The 23,843-nt window shown below is 43.3% G+C and overlaps 1 protein-coding gene across 2 annotated transcripts in view; it reads left to right on the forward strand.

Moving 5' to 3' along the window:
• Positions 1–23,843, forward strand: part of UMODL1 (uromodulin like 1) — a 499,986-nt gene that overhangs the window by 429,489 nt on the left and 46,654 nt on the right. For both annotated transcript variants that reach the window (XM_069202600.1, XM_069202601.1), the window contains one exon: positions 13,127–13,286. In XM_069202600.1, coding sequence (XP_069058701.1) covers positions 13,127–13,286 — 160 coding nt within the window. The remainder of the gene's footprint in view (positions 1–13,126; positions 13,287–23,843) is intronic.

Below are 23,843 nucleotides of genomic sequence, written 5' to 3' on the forward strand. Positions count from 1 at the left end.
GAGTGCGTGTCAGCGGGGGATGGGGTGTGTCGTGGACGGGTGTATGTGTGTGAATGTGTGTGCGTAGATGTGTGAGTGTGTGTGGTGTCTGCATGCATGGATGGGGGGCAGGGGTATGTACGGGGCTCGGGGGTGGGGGAGGGCGGTGTCTATGAAGTTCGGGGGCTGAAGGGGGACCGTGGCTGTTTCGGGGGAGTCACATACTGGTGACAGGAATATTAATTAGACTCGTAAAACTGTCGCCGGTATTAGGTGGACCGCCAGGCCGAAGGTGGTATAACTTCGGCCCGGTGGTCCCACCGCCCTGGCGGTACAGGTGGTGAACTGGCTGCTTTGAACCCCATTCACTGCTGTGGTCATAATTTGGCAGTCCTGCTCTGCTACGCTGTCGGCAGTGTCACCAATACCGCCGGCGTGGCGGAGCAGGACCGCCAAACTCATAATGACCACCTAAATGTGGGACAGCCTGCCAAGAGTCACACAGTCATCATAAATGACTGAAATGTACAAAGTAGATATCGCCAGTTCAGCACAATCCCCTAAATTAATATTAATGATTACACTATTGCCCTAATGTTATCAGATGTGACAGTACAAATCCAGTTGCAACCAAAACAATGACAAACGTATTTCATGAATAAGCCAACAGATTTTATGGCAGTGAGAATGGAAGAACATTGCACTGTTACATTTGAGCTGAAGACTGAGTTCAACAAAAACAGCATTGTGCTGCAAAGTATTTCACTTGTGCACACTTTGAATGAGTGCGGAAAAAAATGAAATGAAAACACAGTCATCTGTAAAATTCAAAATGAAGTTGAGGCCTAGTTCAGATCTAGTATGGCCAAGTTAACAAACTTGCCTACATAATAAGCAGAATTATTAAGAATCATAAGCAAAATAATAAATGTTTAGAAATATCTTTTTACAAATTGCCCCTCCGATGATGAAATCATCACTACTCTTTCAATACATTTCCATAATACTGTCTCCATCAATTTCAGTCTCTTGTGTCTCACAGCTTCCAGAATCTTGGTATAGTCACCGGCTCGCACTTTAAGATTCTCCACCTTAATCACATCTCTTTTCTTCTTCTTTGCAGACACCTCCTTTTTGTAACTATATTTTAAACCCTACTTAAACCAAATACTTTCTAGAAATGTAATAGAAAGAACAAGACTGACAACACAGATGAGGAAAATAATCAACGAGGTTAAAACCTTCTGTAGCATGTTTCCACCTATATTATACAACCATTCACCAAAATATCCACACCTTTCCAATCGCCAACAGATTCCTATAACCCATGCTGTCTAATGACTGTTGGTGCATGCAAAATATTAGTTCCATCACCTATGCAATTATTTGTAAAGTTACTATTGTCAGGGATAAAGGTACAGCACTATTGAGCCTTCAGCATTTGACAAATTCTGCCTTCTTGTGCAAGAAAGATTTCTAGTGCAATGATATTTGGCATCACCACAGCATGCATTGCCATTAACTCTTCCTAAATACAAGTTAATGCTCCAGCAGTATTAGCGCAAGCCTGTCCAGTAGGGTAGACAGTTTCCTAATGTTCATATCTTTAAAGCCACACATATAGGAGGAATCAAAACACTAAACATATCTAGTAAGTCTTGTCTAAACCCATTTTTTACGCATCTATGGCCAGTGTTATCTCTCTCACTAAACACATGACATACATAGGGAAAGCCCTTGACAAGAGAGCAGCTTCGCATCCAATCTGTGAATTTTTAAAATAAGCAGTTTTACTACAAACATAATAAAGTAATCTAATTATAGACTCTCATCAATCACAAACGTATCATCAACTACAGAACTTTCATTACATTCACTCCTTCCAAACAACTCTATCAACATCATTCAGAGACTGCTCATGCACCATGCACAACACTAGTTTTCTGTCCAGCCTAGGTTGGAATTTTGTGTTGGAGGGTTGTTCATTAGTAGTGTGGCTTGCATAAGTAATGGGTAATCACTCGACCACCACTGGGAACCAAACATCCCATTTTAGCGCTTGACTCTCAAAGGGTAACATTGCAGAGCAGTCCAAGGGTTACTCAAGGGAGGTGGTGTGGCCTAGTAATCACCACTCACAAGTACACAAGATTAACACTCAATAAATAATTGTTTAGTTTGTGCTTTTTTCTTTTGATAAAGGAAAAGTCAATTTATTACACACACATACTACTCAATACTATGCAACAATTTACATATATATGCACAAGCTGATGCAATTACTTTGGGGTGACATAGCGTAATCATTCTTGTCTCTCCCAAAGGGAGATGTAAACCAAAAACCCACATGGAAAAACATTAACTTGTATTCCAATGCAATATCTGACTGTAACTTGGAGTGAGAGCATCTAATACTGCCAATAAAGTACATCTACTTTGATCACTAGTGACTGTCAGTTTTGTTACTCAAATAAAGCATTAACAAGAACCATGTATAGGCATGTTGGAATGATTTGTGCGGTTATGATTACTCTCAGCAAGATCTACGCAATCTAACCACACCTCTAAAGGGTGTTGGCAAAGTTTCATCATATTTCACATTGAAGCATTCAACATAAAAAAGGTGCACAGTTGACACAGTCTCTAAAGGCATCACATGGTTATTCTCAGTTGCGTAATACCATCTTTCACCCCTAGAGGGTGCCTTTTCATATGACCATACACATGTCACATAATTGGCGGCAACGCTGCAGCCATACAGTTTTAATCACACTCAGCACAACTTGCTGCACTTTAACCACAGTCCCCAAAGGGGTCCATTTCTGTAGAAACACATGCAACTACAGCCTTTCACCCCCAAATGGTATTCACCATTATCACAATTCAGTTTATTTCCCATTCAGGCCACCAAGGACTGCAGCCATGATCTTCACCACTAGAAGGCGCAGTTCCACCACATTAAACAAGAGTTCCAGCTGGGACTGTGCATGAAAATACATTGGGACCCTGAAACTGTGGGTGGGGACATTTGAAACCTTGTTCAATCATTCCTGATGCACCTGTTCTGTAACTGCAAAGGAATTTTTGATCAATGTGTAGGGCTTTGTGCAGTAACTTAATGATTTCACTTTTAAATTGATTACCCTTAACTAATTCTGAAGAGGTAGGCATACCGCATCTAGGGATCAACTCACCCAATAGTAGTTTGGCCACCCTCATATTATCACATCCACTAACCTAGAGAAGGGGCAAACAATCACAATAATGAACCTAAGATTACTGTAGACTGGCTACTCGGCAAATACTATTTCTAATTTAGTAAAAGGTCCTTCTGATTTTCCTTTGTGACTCATTGTCACCAATGTCCTTATCCCTGCTGTTATTTGCTTCTTACACAGCGTTGACAAAGACTAATGCTACTGATCTAAAGTGACAATTATATCAATATTTGTTATACAATGTAATCATTGCATCACAACCTACATGTATGGGGCCATAAATCAATTGTGACGTTGGTGACAACATCGTTGCATTTACTAGATCTACTGTGGATGAGAAATATACCACAAGCCTTTTTCATTCACCATGTTTTTTGGGTTAGTACTGATAATGCACACTGTTCGCTTTCTGGACAAAACAGGCACAGGTTTTGTAATTTGGCATTCCTTGAGGGAATGTGCAACAGAGTTTACTTCTGACCTCTAGGAAGGCACTAATGCATGCATCATCCCAGGGTACCAGATCACTTGTATGACTTTAGGTAAGCCTCAGTAAAGGCTTGAAATCAGGGAAAAGTTTGGAATCCATTGTCTACAATAGTCAACCATTCCCAGAAACATTCTCACTTCCCTCCAAATAGTTGGCAAGTTTGTTCTCAATGGTGTAGAAATGCCTTCTTTGGAGACTTTCCAACCATTTTTCTCAATGTGGTGTCCCAAATAGATAACTTTTCCTATACAATGCTGCATTTTTGTGGGTAACATTTTATGACCATAATCTATAGAATGGCTCAAGAGTGCAATCTTCTTTAATTTTGGATGCAACTAACAGATTATTGATATACAGCACCAATACTGAGTTATGAGGTAGCGTGTGTTTTCTAAATCTTTCTTTAGGATTTGGCTAAAGATAGAAGAGCTTTCTGTATATCCTAGTGGGATGCGACACCAAAGAAAAATATTACTTCTAAATCTGAACACAAAGAGGTATTGCAATCTCCATGAAGAGGAATGGAGAAGATTGTTTAGCACAAGTCAATGACTGTGTACCATTGAGCATCAGCTGGGATATGACACAAAATTACAGCAGAATTTGTTACCAGAGACAGCATGGAACTACAATGGTGTTTCTTTTACAAAGGCCTTGGAGTAACTTCCATTTTTTACTTGGTTTCTTTATGCCTATAATCGGAGATTTGCAAGCACTCCCGAACACTTCTCTTAAAATGTTCTGTTCAATCACCTTTTCAATTATGGGTTTCATTCCTTCCTCTGCATCTCATGTACTGATGGGTTTGAGGATAAACTTCATTTGGTTTCAATGTAACCTTCACTGGCTCTGCACTTTTGAATAACCCAATTTCGTTTCTAGTAAAATCCCATTCCTCCTTATTCAGTGTGTCTTAAATCAAGAGGCATATCCTGTTTCGTAATAACTGGAAACATACAGACTTTTGATTCTTCTGATTTTATTTTAAAAAGAGAATATACTTGAGTTTGAATTGCAATACCATCCAGTGTACAGTAAATCACCCAAATTATTTTGCAAAGTAGATCTCCACCTAAAATATTAACTGCACTCATGTCACAAATTATTAATTGATGGTCTCTCTCTACAGAGACAATTTTTTACCTGGACACTTGCTGAAACTTGACCAGTAATCTGCTTAATAGTGATGCCTACAACTTATTTTTTTTTTGCTGCAACAAGTAGGTTTGGAACCTCCATGGATCTAACCGTGGAGCAGGTAGCGCCTGTATCAACTAAAAATGATACTGGATCACCTCACCTCCTTTTAGATATGGGTCACATTTGTCTACTTCTGGGACTACATCAAGCATGCATTCCTCTTCCCCCTCAAGCACCATATTTGTGATTGATTCAGTCCTTCCCAAAGGCATTGTATTCAAGGGAAGTTCATTACAAAATATCGAAGGATTTTGCTGAAAAGCGGAAGCCTGATGGAAGTTTGGCGTTTTATCCCACATGTCTAGCTGGATTACAGGAGCAACAAACATATTTGTGTTAAATTGCCCTGTTTCTGAATCGTTTGCTCAGAAAACTGTTGGGTTGGGACAACTGACTAAGTATTTTGTGATCCACTCTGTGTTGCCTAATTTTCACTCGCTGTATTTGGGAAACAAAATCATCTTGAATTTAATTTGGATCCTGTCTATGTTCCCATCTCCAGTGTCTAAGGCACCCACAATAATGACAAGGAGTACTGTCTTGTTTATATTTGCATTATTCCCATTTGGACTATACACAAACACTCCACCTTTGATCCAAGGAACAACATTTCCAACCTGTGCATTCTGTATATTATTTCCCTGCACTTCAATGCCACTTACTCCTTGAATACCAAAATTTGCACCACCATCAAAAACAGAATCATCCATATTCATCTTTTGATTCATAGCACTCCTCTGAAAATGCCTTGTCTGAGCAATCATTTGTTTTTCTTTTTGTTTTTGCTGTACTTTGTGTATTTCAGTATCTCATCAATACACTTAAGCTACCACATAACCTACTCTACTGGACATGAGAACTAAGCTTCGGACACAAACCTAACACAAAAGCTGATACAAATCCATTTGTGCCTTCCTTTGTGGGATCTGTGACACCACTGACTCTTTTGGCTCTTGTGTATCTCTCATAATATTTAACCAATTCACTTCTTCTGCTTCAAATGTGCTCACACTTACTGATTCTTTTCTACACTAGAAGCAGCTGCAGTTTTGTAATGAGGTACTCTTGGAAGCTCCTTTGTCAGCCAAGTTATGGCTGCTTTACACTTATCCAACAGATCTTTTTAGACCACAGTTTTAAGCAACATATTCAAACCAAGCCAAAGCACCTTCAAAATTACCACCAATCTATCCACCTCCTTCTATCACCGATCTAGCTCGTCTCTAAGCTTTGAAAATGTTGTTGGAAATGTAAGGAGATTAGATTCTGCCATGGAACATGCCCATACGCCCCTCTATGCACTTCTCACTAAGGAAACTAAGGGGCATATTTATCAAAGGTTTTGCATCACCCTTGCAGGATGCAAGGCAACGCAAAACCTAGATGGGATTTACCAAGTGATGCAAGGCCACCTTGCGTGGCCCTGCGATGCTTGTTAAATCTGGACTAACTTGAGGTACTGCAAGTCATTGCCTTGCGTTACTCTGCCCCAGGGAAATGTTCCATGGGTGGAGCGTGGGTGTTCCCACACATCCACCCATGGATTTTGGCACCTTCCCAGATTTACCATGAGTGGTAGATCTGGGAATGCATCAAAATGCTACTTCTTCTCTGGGTAGGCCTAACTAGGAGAAAATTATTTTTTCTATTTGTTGATTGTTTTTGTGTCAGAAGGTGTCCATTCTTGCACAAAACACAATCCTGTCTGCAATACAGGGCCCCTTCCAAAGGTGCCTGCATTGGTGCTAGGCAGTCAAAATGGCACCAGCGCAAGGAGAGAGCAGAAATGTGCCATATCTGTTTAGATATTGTATTTTGTAAGTTTGCGCCGCATTTGCGTCAAAAAGTGGTGCAAATGAGGTGCTAAAAAAGTATAACCATGGGCCTAAATGCTTACAACCTTTTACTAAGCTCTTCTTAACCATTATCAGGTTTCAGCTTTTCTCTTCGCTTGGGTTTACAACACCAGGGCTTATGTTCTCTCATCCACCACTAGGTATTAATGGGCTCCTGTATGTGCTTGCAGATTGTTCTGAAAGTTACAGTTTCTGGATACAGTTAGTGGAGAGCCCCTACACCTATAGCTCTGTAATTCTGCCCCTTCCCATTATAGGACCTGTTCTGCCTTAAGGATCTATTGATCTACAGGGCAGCAGCTCTCCATATACCTCTCCACACCATGAAGCTCACATAGTCTGTCAGTTCACTTATCTTGATCTTTTACCGACTTTTGCCTGAAAAAGATACCTATGAAACCCAAGCCCTCCTGTCTACCCGTGACTCAGGTTGAGTCTGATCTTGTAATACCAGTTACTATGACGTGTCTAGGAATAGAAACCAGCTATGGTAAGACCATGTGCAAGTCATAATATTGCCTTGAATAAAGGGTTATCTATGTTACATTTTTTCAACACATTTGAGCCTCACACATGCACCAAACTCTTCACTAATAGGACATCACACATCCACACATCCAACCAATCATGTAGGCCAGGGAGGACAAACATTGAGATGACAATGTGTGCTACAAGGTCATGCAGTTGCCAATATTAAGTTATATACATTGCAAAAAGTCTAAAATTGACTAACATAGAATGTCATCTCACCCTCAGAAGCAGGTTTAAGAGGCAGATGTTTGGGTATCATGCTCACGATGTACAAACAAATAAGAAACAATCTTAACCTAATCAAAACAGAACAATTAATCCACAGTACAAAACAGCACTAACATTTTTTGGAGTTTTTTTTAAAGTTTTTGTAATTTCTTTAGCTGCAATTCTTTTTTATGATTTGTTTTGCTTCTTCTATGTGACACTTTTTTAAAACTAGCCATGTCAAATATATTAGTAAATAATGTAAGTGAGTGATTGTATAGAGTCTTGGGTCTGCTGCACCTCTCCTGGTCCTCCAGGAACCACTACATCTTGCTGATCTGGATGTTAGGCAATAGAAGAAAGTTGGATCCCAGCAGCCAAGCCCTTTGCCTTCCAAGAGCTGAGTACACTGATGCTTGAATGATAGGCAAGCATAAAAAGCTGAAACAGGGAAGAAGTGGTAGGGAAGAAGTAAGTAAGAGAGGAACACTGGCCCTGATATCAGGTCCTCAAGCACTCCAGTACCACTCAGGCAGTATAACAATATAGGTTTATAGAGTCAGAACATCTATTGTCAGTTCTATGAATTGCCAACCCTCTAGCTATTATAAACCTATGCTATAATGAATAAATATGAATACTCACCACTGTACGCCAATTGTGGAGCCTGAGGGTAAGATTGACAATCTTAAGGCTGTAGACAACAGGACTCACATTGTAGGATGTAGTGTCAAAGAAGGTAAATATCCAAGGCATGACAAACATAACAAAGGTGCAAACAAAGGGTGAGAATCATTATAGGTCAAAAGGAGTATTCTTCATAGGATACACAGACTCTAGCAAGGAGGTATGCTTCATCATCGGGTCGTGGTCCTCATTGGGTGGGTGCTGCAATGCCCAGTGGGTGTGCAAGGGGGCACTTTTCCAGAGATGTAAGGATGCCCTGAAGCTGTGGTCTATTTAAGACAATGTGAGGACCATTATAATCCCACAAGTGCTTTGTGTTTTTTAATCCTAGCACATGCTCTTACCAAAATAATACAGTTAGGGGCAGCCTTAGCAATTTTAACTCAACACAATCTGTTTAATCTCACACTTATCAAGGCCCCAACATTATCTTAGGGCTGATGCTGGTGGTGGGGTAATTTCCTTACCACTTAGGTGAGGAAGAAGATCGCCAGCAAAGTGGGCCTTTTACTGGGTGCCTATCTGTGCAACCTGCAAAAGATTCTCTTTTTGACCTGTAATAATTCCCTGCCCTAAATTTGTGACAGGGAGTTCATGGAACTGCACATATATTTTTGACTTTTTGTAATTGGAGGGAGGACATGTGCTGGGCCGTTATTCCTCTCTATCTCCTTGTTGTTCTATACCACCAGAAGCAACTCATCTGTATGTTCATTGTTTTGTGACAGCATAGCCGAGTTGCTGAAGTTGATGCCTCCATCTCCCCTGCAAACAGTAAAGCTACATCTGGATGCATGGAGAATGGTGCAGGTGTAGAGGCTTCTTAATACAGCGATGAGATGAGATGAGTTAAGATAAGAGGAGGCACCAAGGATGAGAAGTCTGGTATAAACTGATGATTCGGGTACAAGAAATCAGCAAAGCAGATAAATTATTGAACATCATTTATACAACTGTTACAGCTTGATTTTTTTTTTATTGACCCATACTGATTCAGATGTCGAGATCTTGTACCACAGGAAGGAAATTTGTAAAGATTCACACGAACACTTGGGCTACTTAGCATGCAATTGATGCTGGTGGAGGCACTGCAGGGATTGTTGAGGAAATTAAAATGCGATCTAGAAAAACAAATACAAATTTATCCAGTAGATCAAGCAAGATGTCTTTCATGAAATGTTGAAATGCTGCTGGAGTTTCATGTAATCCGAACGGTGTTATCAGATATTCATAATTCCCATATTTCGTATAAAAAGCCATCTTCAATTCATCTCTACTTTTGATGCATACTAGATTGTATTCCTCATGAGTATCTAGCTTTGTGACAAAAAATATAAGGCTACCAAATGGTTAGGGCATGAAAATACCAAATTTCTAAAAGTGGCATTTTTAGAACTGTGACTTAAAATCTGACTTTATTATTTAAAAATTACAATTCCTCAGGCACCAACCTTAAGTTTCCTACCTGCTCACAACCAAACGTTACCATTTAGTACATGTAATATAGTAACCCAGTGTTATTGTATGGGAGAGGTAGGCTTCACAGTAGTCAAAAGTTAGACCTTTTTCACTACCAGGACATGTAAAATGTAACATTCCATGTCTAACTTTTTATTTTAATTTCAATGCACCCTGCCCCACAGGCTTGTGTAGCGCCTACCTTAGTGGGTGACATGTGTATTAAAAAGGGAGATTTAAGCTTGGAAAAGGGGTTATTTTGCCAAAATAAATTGGCCATTTAAAGCTGCTAGCAGGCTGCAGTGGCAGGCCTGAGACATGTTTTAAAAGGATACTTAAGTGGGTCCCATGATCAGTGATGCAGGCCCACTAGTAGTGTTTAATTTACAGGCCCTGGCTACCTGTTGTACCAACTTGCTGGGGGCATATTAATAAACCCCCTTGAACCTGACCCACAGCATAAGGGCAGTATGTGTACAATTCTCTGTCATTTTAGACCATGCAGGGCACTGAAGCACATACTTGTACCTCCACATATATATGTAAATGTTGGACCAGGCCCTTTTTGCAGGGTGTCCCCCAGATTTTTGCATTCTGTTGCTGAATGTACTTCTGTGTTCCTAGTAAATGTGACATGTATCCAGGGCCTTTAAATTAAATGCTACCAGTGGGCCTGCAGCACTCTTTCTGCTGCCCACTAAAGCAGCCTTTTAAAAAATATATCAGGTCGGACACTACAGCCTGTAGTGCAGTTTTAATCTGCTATTCCAATATGGAATAATAAACATTTTGCCAGGCTTAAACCTCACTTTTTAACACTTATGTCACCCCTCAGGTAGCCTCTTAAAGCTCATAGAGCAGGGTGGGTCCTTCATAAAAAGTAGAACAGGTGTGTTTATGTTGGAGTTGTTCAAGAAGTGAAAAACGTCTAAAGCCACTTTTCATTAATGTAGGGCCTATCTCTCCTATTGACTAACACTGGGTTACCTTATTACATTTAATAATTGATAACTTTAGATTCAGAGCAGATAGAGATGTGGTGTTAGCACTCAAATGAATTGTGATTTAACATCCTCTTAAATGGTAAAGTCAGATTTTAAGTCACAGTTCTAAAGATGCCACTTTTAGAAAGTTAATAAACACACTTAGGGGCAACTCAGTATTCCCCTAAGAACTTGGTACAGACAATGTCTCACTTACAAATGCTCCTAGAGGAATTATTTAGATATAGTATGCGTACATATTGTCCAGTCTTCAATTAATGAATAAGACAACTCCATACTGTTAAAATCCAATATATTACTCAACATTGAGTCCTGATGACGGTCTGGTGAACCTCTGACTGCCACTACAGGCCTAAACATCGACATTACCTTCTCACTTGACAAGCTGAATTGAATGTCCATGATATTGCTTGAACTGGGACTGAAAACTAGGCAATTATTGTGCAGAACTGTGTCATGAGGAGGGTTGTAATCCCTTCCTGGATCTGCAGTTGGGATTCAAACTTATGATCTAGAGGGGGGTTATATACAGTGTTGTTGTTTATGAAATTAATATTTGTTGGAATTGTTGTAAATTTTGAACTTCCTGAATCCTATTGAGTAGTATATTGGATTTTAACAGTACAGAGTTGTCTTCATCAATTGAAGACTGGATCATATTTACGCATACTATATCTAAATAATTCAGCAAGGAGCATTTTTAAGTGAGACACTTTTAGAAAGACGGCATATTCTTTTTCTAGACATCTGTGCCTTCTGCAACTGTGTCCTGGGTCACATGGATGTAAATAACTCTTCTTTTTGGGTCTGAGTAGTCTTTCCAGACAGTGACACAAAGGGGCTTAGGTATGGACAGGATGGGCCATCCTGGTAGGATGACTAGGGATGAACTGTGTCATGCCTTACTTACACTTCAAAAAGGGCTTTGCCTCCTATCCACAGAAAGGAATCTGATTCCAGGTCTGCCCTGTCTTTTGTCGCCCAGACAATTTAGAGCCTTGACAGTGGAAGAGGGGGGAGAACTTTCCAGAACCAGATGTGGGGGTAGTATAGGAATTGTCCCCACACAAAGGCTGGCACCATAAATATTGGAGCTCTAGAGTCACTAATCAGAACACCTCTGGATCTGTGGACATTACAGAAGAGGATTGGTCTGCTGATAGAGGACAGCCCTGCCTTGCGGTCTGAGAAGACCTGCTTCCTTCCCTCCATCCTAGGCTAACCTGAGTGACATCAAGGGACTGCTTCCCTTCATCCTAGGCTATCCTGAGTGACATCAAGGGTCAGTTGGCTGACCTCCTGTGTGAGCTACAGGACACAACAAGCTCCAGAGGCCTCCCTGCAACTACCCAGCTGACCTACTGCACTGGACCTGCCTGAGTCCTATTGGCCTTTGCTAGTGTGAGTACCAGATTCCCAAGAGGTGCCTTCCACACGGCCTGGTCCCTTGGCTGGCATCAGAGTGCACTCCTGGAGTGAAAAGGTGAACTCCTGAGGTTTGGGCTCACCTTGGCTGAGAAAGGCCCATCCATGATGAGACTCTGATGCATGCAATGGCTGCCAATGCAAAGGTGTGGTGAGACCTGCTTTGTGCATTGACAGAAAGCTCCAGCAATGAACAGCAACCGGAGAGCTGCATTGTGTGCTACAACAATGATAGGACATGGCAACTGCCAGTGCAAAGCACCAACAAAGACTACCCGAGATGCTCAATGGGACCCTTGTGCTATAGCGACAACCTTCCAAGACACTCTCTGTGTTCCTCGTGACATATAAGGTACCTTTCTCAGTAAGACTAATCTGGTCCCTGTATCTGACTCTCTCTCTGTCACAGTCCACTTGAACTTGTGACTTTCCCTGGTCTAGTGCGAACAGATGGTGCTTTGTGCTGTTAGGCACTATTTTTACATAAAACTTTGAAATGTCATACTTTCTACTGATGGGACTTTTATTGACCTGGTTTCGTTTTGTTTATTAAAAATGTTCCTGTTTCTAAAGTGGTTTGGGATTTTTCTTGTGTTGTGTTTTCACTTTATTACTGTTTATGTGGTGCATACATACCTTGCACATTTCCTCTAAGTTAAGCCTGACTGTTTTTGTGCCAAGTTTCCACAGGGTTTAGCATGTAATAACCTAATGACTTTTGTGGTTCACCCTGACAATGATTTCGATTGTTGCCTGAGTAGTGCCTCCACTTCCCTTAACCACCAACCCACTTTTTTACATTGTATGTATGAAATAGCATACATATTACTCCTACGCAATACATTGTGTTGTTAATGTCACTTGATGGCTCCAATAACCTTTAAGAGTTTACAAATTCCCTATTTAAACATCCAAACTAGATATTTGTTCTAGGCAGCATGAATTGTTGTCGAGGTGAATGTTTCTGTTTGAAATACTCCTACCTTTTTGCATATACGTAAGTGCGTCTAAATGAGCTGAGGAAAAAATAAATATTTTCTTGTTTTTTCATATCTGTACGTAACTTTTCAGATGTGCAGTTAAAGGAACCAGCACCGCTATTGAGAAAAATGGAGAGGACAAGAGAGCTGCGTTTTCCACCAAAATCTTTGCCAACATTGATGCCCCTATGGTTTACCTACACTGCAGGCTGCATATTTGCAAGGAACTATATGAAGGGAGCTGCAAACCGGTAGGGTTTATGATTATCTTGTTATAAGGAACACATGAACTTTACACTTTCAGAGGTTTACTAAATAATGGATAATTCATGACCGAATGTACACAATAAGGAGATTGCAAATCATTTAGGGGGTTCTGTGGTCATGTAGAGACAGGGGGCCTCATTGTGGGTGCCTTTATGAAGTCACACAACTCGAAATGTATATTTGGGAATACTTAGCACATACAATAAGTCGGTCTCTGTGAGTTGACAGCACAACCCCAAAGTGGAAACCCCACTGCACCAAACTAGTAGATTTTCTGCTCTCCGGCAACGTTCGGGTTGGCTAGTGAACAAAAGTAGTTAAATACAGCCCTCCACCTTTTTTTCTCAGGGTAGCCTGTCTTTGATGGTGTCCCTGGTAATTTGGAGATGTGCAGCTGTCCCATGGTCAATGCTTTAAGTCGGATAAAGAATGTCTAAAGATGGCTATAAAGGGGAATTGCCTAAGGGACCTAAAAACCCTTTACGAGAGAATTGATCTATGCAATTAAGGAAGGGGCTTAATATAGCCTTAGAGCCTGCCATAGTGGGCTATACCGGCCATTAAAGGCACGCTCAAGCGTTAAAAGGAGTGGGACTTTAATTGAAGGTATAGCCCAGCTGGGAAAGACTAGAAAGCTATTAGAACGTTCCGCACTAGAGGGCAGAATGTTCTAATAAATAAAACAAAGTTCTCACGGATCCCCTTGGACTCTGTGAGGCCTTTATTCACAGCTTTTGCTGTGAACAAAGAACATTGGAATGTTGACGCTCTGGGATTTTACAAGCCAGCAAAAGCCCTAAGCACCCCATTGTCTCCAATGGAGCTCACAACATTCCAATGTTCTAAAAAATTTGAAACAAAATCCTGGACTTGAATAATTCTATATGTTACAAGGCAGTTAAAGTGGGTTCATCTTTCCCAGTAGAGGCAGACACGGTTGTGCATGCCCTGACACACTCAAGTGTGCAGGAGCCAGCCTGGCTTGAAAAGTGCAGAGCAAACGTGTATGGTGTGTAGAGTCCCACCACTGAGACACCTATACAACAAACACTGAACACTGACCATCGCGAGGACAATACACGCTAGAGCCAGAGGGAGTATCCCACACACCGCAGAGTCAGATCCGATGATCCGATGATCCTGACTGACGACGAACTAAACTCTTAGAGTGATTAAAGTGCATCGAGAGCCATGACATGAACATTAGCCCTAGGATACAAGACAAGTAAGGATTGATTAATTGCTGGATTCCTGCTTAGAGTATACTGCATGAAACAGGCATGAAACAGGGACTTTGGGGTTGGAGAAAGGTCTTCTAGACAACGTGTCTTCCTGCTTTGAGTCCGCCATAGCAAGCTGGAGAGTTTTTGAGACCCACTTCAGTACAGACAAAGACGGTGCATGTGCCACTTGTCTTCTTTTGATATGGAATTAGACCCAGTGAAGGGCTCAGTGGTCTTAAAGGAAAACCATATGACCCTCTTTTTGAAGAGAGTAACTACTGTCGTCTCATTGGGCAGCAAAGTGATTATAGTTGCGGGAGAGGACTTTTTACCTGTTGAATGGTAGGAGAGTGGCCTACTGGCTTCTCACATGTTTTAAATTGTCTGTCAGTCCTCCGCAAATGGGTCATTTGCTCATTCTTGTAAACAACAATTGTCACATGCCTGAGGTTATCTGCGTGAGAGGAAGGAGTGCGTGGTCTGTAGTGTATGCAACCATGGCCACACTGGCTTCCATTTTGAATGAATATTTAAGAGAACAATGGTTGGCCTGGAGTTCTTTGAAGATAATAAAACACTTTTTGCTGTATAAATCGGTGTGTACAAAAAAACTGCATATATGTAATTCAGCCATACAGATATGTCAATCAAAACACATTAATGTATATTTTTAAAAATAGAAATTATGAGCATATCAACCTTGACACAAAAAGTACCAGTGCAATTGCAAGAAAAAAAGTGTGTGGTACCCCCAGTGAGATAAGAAGCCGCAGAAAAAGGAAGTGTGCATGTGGTGAAGAAACTGTGAGCCTGATTCACAAAGGTAATCGTATACGTTTGTATAAATTTATGCTTTTGCACTATTCACAAAACTGCATTTTAATATTAAGTTTATGAGTCAGTCAGGGCAGAGAACTCAATGCATAAAAAGGTACCCAGTCCTGATAATTTGCGGAATTCTCCACCCCAACTTCTGAGTCTCCCCACTTGTAAACTTACTATTAAAATGCAGTTTTGCTCAAATGTGTAAGTTTACCTTTGTGGATCAGACCCCATGTGTTTAAATATAGCACAGAACTACAGTGTAGGAGGCTGGACTGGCTTGTAGTGAGTACCAAGGGGTACTTACACCTTGCACCAGGCCCAGGTATCCCTTATTAGTGTACAGGGTGTCTAGCAGCTTAGGCTGATAGATAATGGTAGCTTAGCAGAGCAGCTTAGGCTGAACTAGGAGACGAGTGAAGCTCCTACAGTACCACTAGTGTCACTTGCACAATATCATAAGAAAACACAATACACAGATATACTAAAAATAAAGGTACTTTATTTTTATGACAATATGCCAAAGTATCTCAGAGTGTACCCTCAGTATGAGGATAGCAAATATACACAAGATATATGTACACAATACCAAAAATATGCAGTATAGTCTTAGAAAACAGTGCAAACAATGTATAGTTACAATAGGATGCAATGGGGACACATAGGGATAGGGGCAACACAAACCATATACTCCAAAAGTGGAATGCGAACCACGAATGGACCCCAAACCTATGTGACCTTGTAGAGGGTCGCTGGGACTATTAGAAAATAGTAAGGGTTAGAAAAATAGCCCACCCCAAGACCCTGAAAAGTGAGTGCAAATTGCACTAAAGTTCCCCATAGGACAAAGAAGTCGTGATAGGGGAATTCTGCAGGAAAGACACAAACCAGCAATGCAACAACAATGGATTTCCAAACGAGGGTACCTGTGGAACAAGGGGACCAAGTCCAAAAGTCACAAGCAAGTCGGAGATGGGCAGATGCCCAAGAAATGCCAACGGTGAGTGCAAAGAAGCTGCTACTGGACAGTAGAAGCTGAGGATTCTGCAGGAATGAAAAGGGCTAGAAACTTCCCCTTTGGAGGATGGATCCACCACATTGTGGAGAGTCGTGCAAAAGTGTTTTCCCGACGAAAGATTGCCAACAAGCCTTGCTAGCTGCAAATCGTGCGATAAGGGTTTTTGGATGCTGCTGTGGCCCAGGAGGGACCAGGATGTCGCCAATTGCGTCTGGGGACAGAGGGGACATCGAGCAAGACAAGGAGCCCTCTCAGCAGCAGGTAGCACCCGCAGAAGTGCCAGAAACAGGCACTACGAGGATGCGTGAAACGGTGCTCACCCGAAGTTGCACAAAGGAGTCCCACGTCGCCGGAGACCAACTTAGAAAGTCGTGCAATGCAGGTTAGAGTGCCGTGGACCCAGGCTTGGCTGTGCACAAAGGATTTCCACCGGAAGTGCACAGAGGCCGGAGTAGCTGCAAAAGTCGCGGTTCCCAGCAATGCAGTCTGGCGTGGGGAGGCAAGGACTTACCTCCACCAAACTTGGACTGAAGAGTCACTGGACTGTGGGAGTCACTTGGACACAGTTGCTGGATTCAAGGGACCTCGCTCGTCGTGCTGAGAGGAGACCCAGGGGACCGGTGATGCAGTTCTTTGGTGCCTGCGGTTGCAGGGGGAAGATTCCGTCGACCCACGGGAGATTTCTTCGGAGCTTCTAGTGCAGAGAGGAGGCAGACTACCCCCACAGCATGCACCACCAGGAAAACAGTCGAGAAGGCGGCAGGATCAGCGTTACAGAGTTGCAGTAGTCGTCTTTGCTACTTTGTTGCAGTTTTGCAGGCTTCCAGCGCGGTCAGCAGTCGATTCCTTGGCAGAAGTTGAAGAGAGAGATGCAGAGGAACTCTGATGAGCTCTTGCATTCGTTATCTGAGGAATCCCAAGAGACAGAGACCCTAAATAGCCAGAAAAGAGGGTTTGGCTACCTAGGAGAGAGGATAGGCTAGCAACACCTGAAGGAGCCTATCAGAAGGAGTCTCTGACGTCACCTGGTGGCACTGGCCACTCAGAGCAGTCCAGTGTGCCAGCAGCACCTCTGTTTCCAAGATGGCAGAGGTCTGGAGCACACTGGAGGAGCTCTGGACACCTCCAAGGGGAGGTGCAGGTCAGGGGAGTGGTCACTCCCCTTTCCTTTGTCCAGTTTCGCGCCAGAGCAGGGCTAAGGGGTCCCTGAACCGGTGTAGACTGGCTTATGCAGAAATGGGCACCAAATGTGCCCAAGAAAGCATTTCCAGAGGCTGGGGGAGGCTACTCCTCCCCTGCCTTCACACCATTTTCCAAAGGGAGAGGGTGTAACCTCCTCTCTCAGAGGAAGTCCTTTGTTCTGCCATCCTGGGACAAGCCTGGCTGGACCCCAGGAGGGCAGAAACCTGTCTGAGGGGTTGGCAGCAGCAGCTGCAGTGAAACCCCAGGAAAGGCAGTTTGGCAGTACCCGGGTCTGAGCTACAGACCACTGGGATCATGGGATTGTGCCAACTATGCCAGGATGGCATAGAGGGGGCAATTCCATGATCATAGATATGTTACATGGCCATATTCGGAGTTACCATTGTGAAGCTACATATAGGTAGTGACCTATATGTAGTGCACGCGTGTAATGGTGTCCCCGCACTCACAAAGTCCGGGGAATTGGCCCTGAACAATGTGGGGGCACCTTGGCTAGTGCCAGGGTGCCCTCACACTAAGTAACTTTGCACCTAACCTTTACTAGGTAAAGGTTAGACATATAGGTGACTTATAAGTTACTTAAGTGCAGTGTAAAATGGCTGTGAAATAACGTGGACGTTATTTCACTCAGGCTGCAGTGGCAGGCCTGTGTAAGAATTGTCAGAGCTCCCTATGGGTGGCAAAAGAAATGCTGCAGCCCATAGGGATCTCCTGGAACCCCAATACCCTGGGTACCTCAGTACCATATACTAGGGAATTATAAGGGTGTTCCAGTAAGCCAATGTAAATTGGTAAAATTGGTCACTAGCCTGTTAGTGACAATTTGAAAGAAATGAGAGAGCATGACCACTGAGGTTCTGGTTAGCAGAGCCTCAGTGAGACAGTTAGGCACCACACAGGGAACACATACATATAGGCCACAAACTTATGAGCACTGGGGTCCTGACTAGCAGGGTCCCAGTGACACATAACAAACATACTGACAACATAGGGTTTTCACTATGAGCACTGGGCCCTTGCTAGCAGGATCCCAGTGAGACAGTGAAAACATCCTGACATACACTCACAAACAGGCCAAAAGTGGGGGTAACAAGGCTAGAAAGATGCTACTTTCTCACACAACCCCCCTTCCCCCCCAACGAAGGACAATAAGGCTAATCTTGGCCAGTTGAGACTTTATTGTCTAAGTGGTGATAAGTAGAGAGTAGTTCTGCAATAGACTGGTTACTCCCTGTATCATCCACTATATGGTTACTTCCCTGTGGGGATGTAAACCACCCTGTTTGAAGTTTTTTAGCTAAGCAACAATGTGAAGATGTATTTTCAGAGTTTCTATCAGTAAGTTTTAGTTTAGAGCAGTGGGACTTGTCCACTGAACCTATTTGTAGTGAGGGAAATGCCAGACAGGGATGCTGTCTCAGAAAAGCCATAGCTGGGCAGAAAATGTGTCCATATGGCTGGAAGAGAGAACAGGGATGCTGTTTCTCTTGAGTTGGAGCAGGGCAGGGATGCTGTCCTATGAGCTCCACACTAGGGCAGGGATGCTGTCCTAAGTGTTGTGAGGTAGTGCAGGGTTTCTGCATTAAAGTTTCTCTGGGAGGGTTGGAGGGATGCTCCATGTTAACTAAAATGGTGCTGTTTTTCTCACCAATGTTAGTTATCCCACAGAGAGGTACTTCTACCTCAGGGAGTACAGTTTTGCCAACTGATGATTCCCTTGGAACAGGTGCCACCCCAGGAGAGGTTTCTCCCACCACAGGAATGGTATCCTGAATGGTAGGGTGGTTAGGGGATACTGTGATGCCCCTTTTACCTGTTGTTGGAGAGGGATCCTGTGTTTTCAGGTCTTCTCTCCTTTGCTTTTTCATTTCAGTAGAAATGAGAGGGAACAATTCCTCTGGGATGCCCAGCATGGCTGCATGGGCATAAAACTCTACATCAGCCCAACCTGAGGCCTCTAGGTCATTACCTAAGAGACAGTCTACAGGTAAGCTAGTTGATACTACCACCTGCTTAGGGCTAGTAAATCCACCACAACTAAACTGAATTATAGCTAAGGGAAGAAACTTAGTGGAGTTATGGACATCAATAATCTTATACTGTTGTCCAATGATGTGTTGTTCAGGATGCACTAGGTTTTCAGTCACCAAAGTGATACTGGCACCTGTGTCCCTGTAGGCCAAGGCCTCAACACCATTTATTGAAACTGTCTGACCGGACTTATCCATTGTAAGGGGAAGAGCAGCCAGTGTGGCAAGGCCAATGCCACTAGGTTTGACAGAAACTGTCTTGGGACTGACTACCCCAGTTTCTACTATGGACCCATAAGTGAACCCAACTACACCTTTAACTTGACTGTTGCCAGCAGTCCCACCACTAGTACCACTACTGCTAGGGGCACTAGAGCTTGATGTATTAGTGGTGGTAGGCTCAGGGGGTTTACCTGGACAGGACTTATCCCCTGGCCTATGGCCTCTATTTTTACACACAAAGCACCAAGGCTTTTTAAATTGTGTAGGTTGAGAAGAAGAGGAAGAATTTGTTTTATCCCCACCCCCTGAAGAGTGTTTAAGATTTGAAGTGGGATCTTTGGTTTTACCCTTATCCCCATGCTTATCTTGAGATTTTTCACCATCTTTCTTCATATTGTTCTCTTTGTCACCCCCTGTATGAACTTTTCTGTTCACCCTTGTTCTGACCCATTTGTCTGCCTTCTTTCCCAATTCTTGGGGAGAGGTCAGATCAGAGTCCACCAAGTACTGGTGCAACAAATCAGACACACAATTATTAAGAATATGCTCTCTCAGGATCAAGTTATACAGGCTGTCATAATCAGTAACTTTACTGCCATGTAACCACCCACCCCTCCAAGGCCTTCACTGAATGGTCAACAAAATCAACCCAGTCCTGTGAAGACTCCTTTTTGGTCTCTCTGAACTTTATCCTGTATTGTTCAGTGGTTAAGCCATAACCATCCAGGAGTGCATTCTTAAGAACTGTAAAGTTATTGGCATCACTTTCTTTCACAGTAAGGAGCCTATCCCTACCTTTTCCACTAAATGATAGCCATAGGATAGCAGCCCACTGCCTTTGAGGGACATCCTGTACAACACAGGCCCTCTCAAGTGCAGCAAACCACTTGTTAATGTCATCCCCCTCCTTATAAGGGGGAACTATCTTGTGCAGATTCCTTGAATCATGCTCTCTTGCAGGATGACTATGGGGAATACTTCTGCTGCCACCATGGGTTTCTAAACCCAGTTTCTGTCTTTCCTTCTCTACTTCTAAGGATTGTCTATCTAAATCCAGCTGTTGCTGTTTAAGCTTCAGTCTGGATTGCTCCACTCTCAATCTATTGAGCTCCCTTTCTAACATTATGTCATCAGGGTGGGTGGGAGGGACATTCCTAGACACAGAAGTATGGTGAGAATGGACAGAAGGAGACCTGTCCCTTACAGAAGGCACCCTAACAGCTTGGCTAACAGAAACATCACTTCTACTGTGGTGAGAAGCAATGCTCTTGCTATGATGTGAGATAACACTATCTGTATGGTGTACCTCCACATCAGTACCAACTATGCTAGACTGTCTAGTAATGGGCAGGCTGGGAAGTTTCTTTCCTGAATCTTTTTCTGGGGGAGTCCCTGGATCAGATTGGGAACCAGTAGCTACTTTTTCAACAGATGTGGCCCCTTTGGCCTTATCTTGTTCTCTAAGCATGTTAAGCAACAATTCCAAAGAAGGATTCTTCCCTACACTCAAACCACTTTCTACACAGAGACTCCTTGCTCCTTTCCAGCTAAGGTGGTCATATGCAAGTTTGGACAGATCAACAGCTTGGCCTGTGCCAGACATTTTAGAAAGAGTTTAAGTGACAGAAAAAGTGAAGAAAAAGGTTTTCAGAACTTTTTAGAAAGACAGAAAAAAAAAACTTTTTAAACTTTTAAAGAACTTTTAGAAAGTTTAGATGTACTTTTCAGCACTTAGAAAAGAGTGAAAAGAGGAAATGGAAAACTTTTTAGCAATGTGTACACACACTGAACTAGTTTTGTATATTTTTCTTTTATGAAAAGTACAATGACAAGAGTGGTAAGTAGTCTCAAAGCACTCATCCCACCGCTGCACAACCAATGTAGGAGGCTGGACTGGCTTGTAGTGAGTACCAAGGGGTACTTACACCTTGCACCAGGCCCAGGTATCCCTTATTAGTGTATAGGGTGTCTAGCAGCTTAGGCTGATAGATAATGGTAGCTTAGCAGAGCAGCTTAGGCTGAACTAGGAGACGAGTGAAGCTCCTACAGTACCACTAGTGTCACTTGCACAATATCATAAGAAAACACAATACACAGATATACTAAAAATAAAGGTACTTTATTTTTATGACAATATGCCAAAGTATCTCAGAGTGTACCCTCAGTATGAGGATAGCAAATATACACAAGATATATGTACACAATACCAAAAATATGCAGTATAGTCTTAGAAAACAGTGCAAACAATGTATAGTTACAATAGGATGCAATGGGGACACATAGGGATAGGGGCAACACAAACCATATACTCCAAAAGTGGAATGCGAACCACGAATGGACCCCAAACCTATGTGACCTTGTAGAGGGTCGCTGGGACTATTAGAAAATAGTAAGGGTTAGAAAAATAGCCCACCCCAAGACCCTGAAAAGTGAGTGCAAAGTGCACTAAAGTTCCCCAGAGGACAAAGAAGTCGTGATAGGGGAATTCTGCAGGAAAGACACAAACCAGCAATGCAACAACAATGGATTTCCAAACGAGGGTACCTGTGGAACAAGGGGACCAAGTCCAAAAGTCACAAGCAAGTCGGAGATGGGCAGATGCCCAAGAAATGCCAACGGTGAGTGCAAAGAAGCTGCTACTGGACAGTAGAAGCTGAGGATTCTGCAGGAACAAAAAAGGCTAGAAACTTCCCCTTTGGAGGATGGATCCCCCACGTCGTGGAGAGTCGTGCAGAAGTGTTTTCCCGCTGAAAGATCGCCAACAAGCCTTGCTAGCTGCAAATCGTGCGATAAGGGTTTTTGGATGCTGCTGTGGCCCAGGAGGGACCAGGATGTCGCCAATTGCGTCTGGGGACAGAGGGGACGTCGAGCAAGACAAGGAGCCCTCTCAGCAGCAGGTAGCACCCGCAGAAATGCCAGAAACAGGCACTACAAGGATGCGTGAAACGGTGCTCACCCGAAGTTGCACAAAGGAGTCCCACGTCGCCGGAGACCAACTTAGAAAGTCGTGCAATGCAGGTTAGAGTGCCGTGGACCCAGGCTTGGCTGTGCACAGAGGATTTCCGCCGGAAGTGCACAGAGGCCGGAGTAGCTTCAAAAGTCGCGGTTCCCAGCAATGCAGTCTGGCGTGGGGAGGCAAGGACTTACCTCCACCAAACTTGGACTGAAGAGTCACTGGACTGTGGGAGTCATTTGGACACAGTTGCTGGATTCAAGTGACCTCGCTCGTCGTGCTAAGAGGAGACCCAGGGGACCGGTGATGCAGTTCTTTGGTGCCTGCGGTTGCAGGGAGAAGATTCCGTCGACCCACAGGAGATTTCTTCGGAGCTTCTAGTGCAGAGAGGAGGCAGACTACCCCCACAGCATGCACCACCAGGAAAACAGTAGAGAAGGCGGCAGGATCAGCGTTACAGAGTTGCAGTAGTCATCTTTGCTACTTTGTTGCAGTTTTGCAGGCTTCCAGCGCGGTCAGCAGTCGATTCCTTGGCAGAAGGTGAAGAGAGAGATGCAGAGGAACTCTGATGAGCTCTTGCATTCGTTATCTGAGGAATCCCAAGAGACAGAGACCCTAAATAGCCAGAAAAGAGGGTTTGGCTACCTAGGAGAGAGGATAGGCTAGCAACACCTGAAGGAGCCTATCAGAAGGAGTCTCTGACGTCACCTGGTGGCACTGGCCACTCAGAGCAGTCCAGTGTGCCAGCAGCACCTCTGTTTCCAAGATGGCAGAGGTCTGGAGCACACTGGAGGAGCTCTGGACACCTCCCAGGGGAGGTGCAGGTCAGGGGAGTGGTCACTCCCCTTTCCTTTGTCCAGTTTCGCGCCAGAGCAGGGCTAAGGGGTCCCTGAACCGGTGTAGACTGGCTTATGCAGAAATGGGCACCAAATGTGCCCATGAAAGCCTTTCCAGAGGCTGGGGGAGGCTACTCCTCCCCTGCCTTCACACCATTTTCCAAAGGGAGAGGGTGTAACCCCCTCTCTCAGAGGAAGTCCTTTGTTCTGCCATCCTGGGACAAGCCTGGCTGG

This window comes from Pleurodeles waltl, chromosome 8 (genome assembly GCF_031143425.1).
Source record: "Pleurodeles waltl isolate 20211129_DDA chromosome 8, aPleWal1.hap1.20221129, whole genome shotgun sequence".
NCBI lineage: Eukaryota > Metazoa > Chordata > Amphibia > Caudata > Salamandridae > Pleurodeles > Pleurodeles waltl.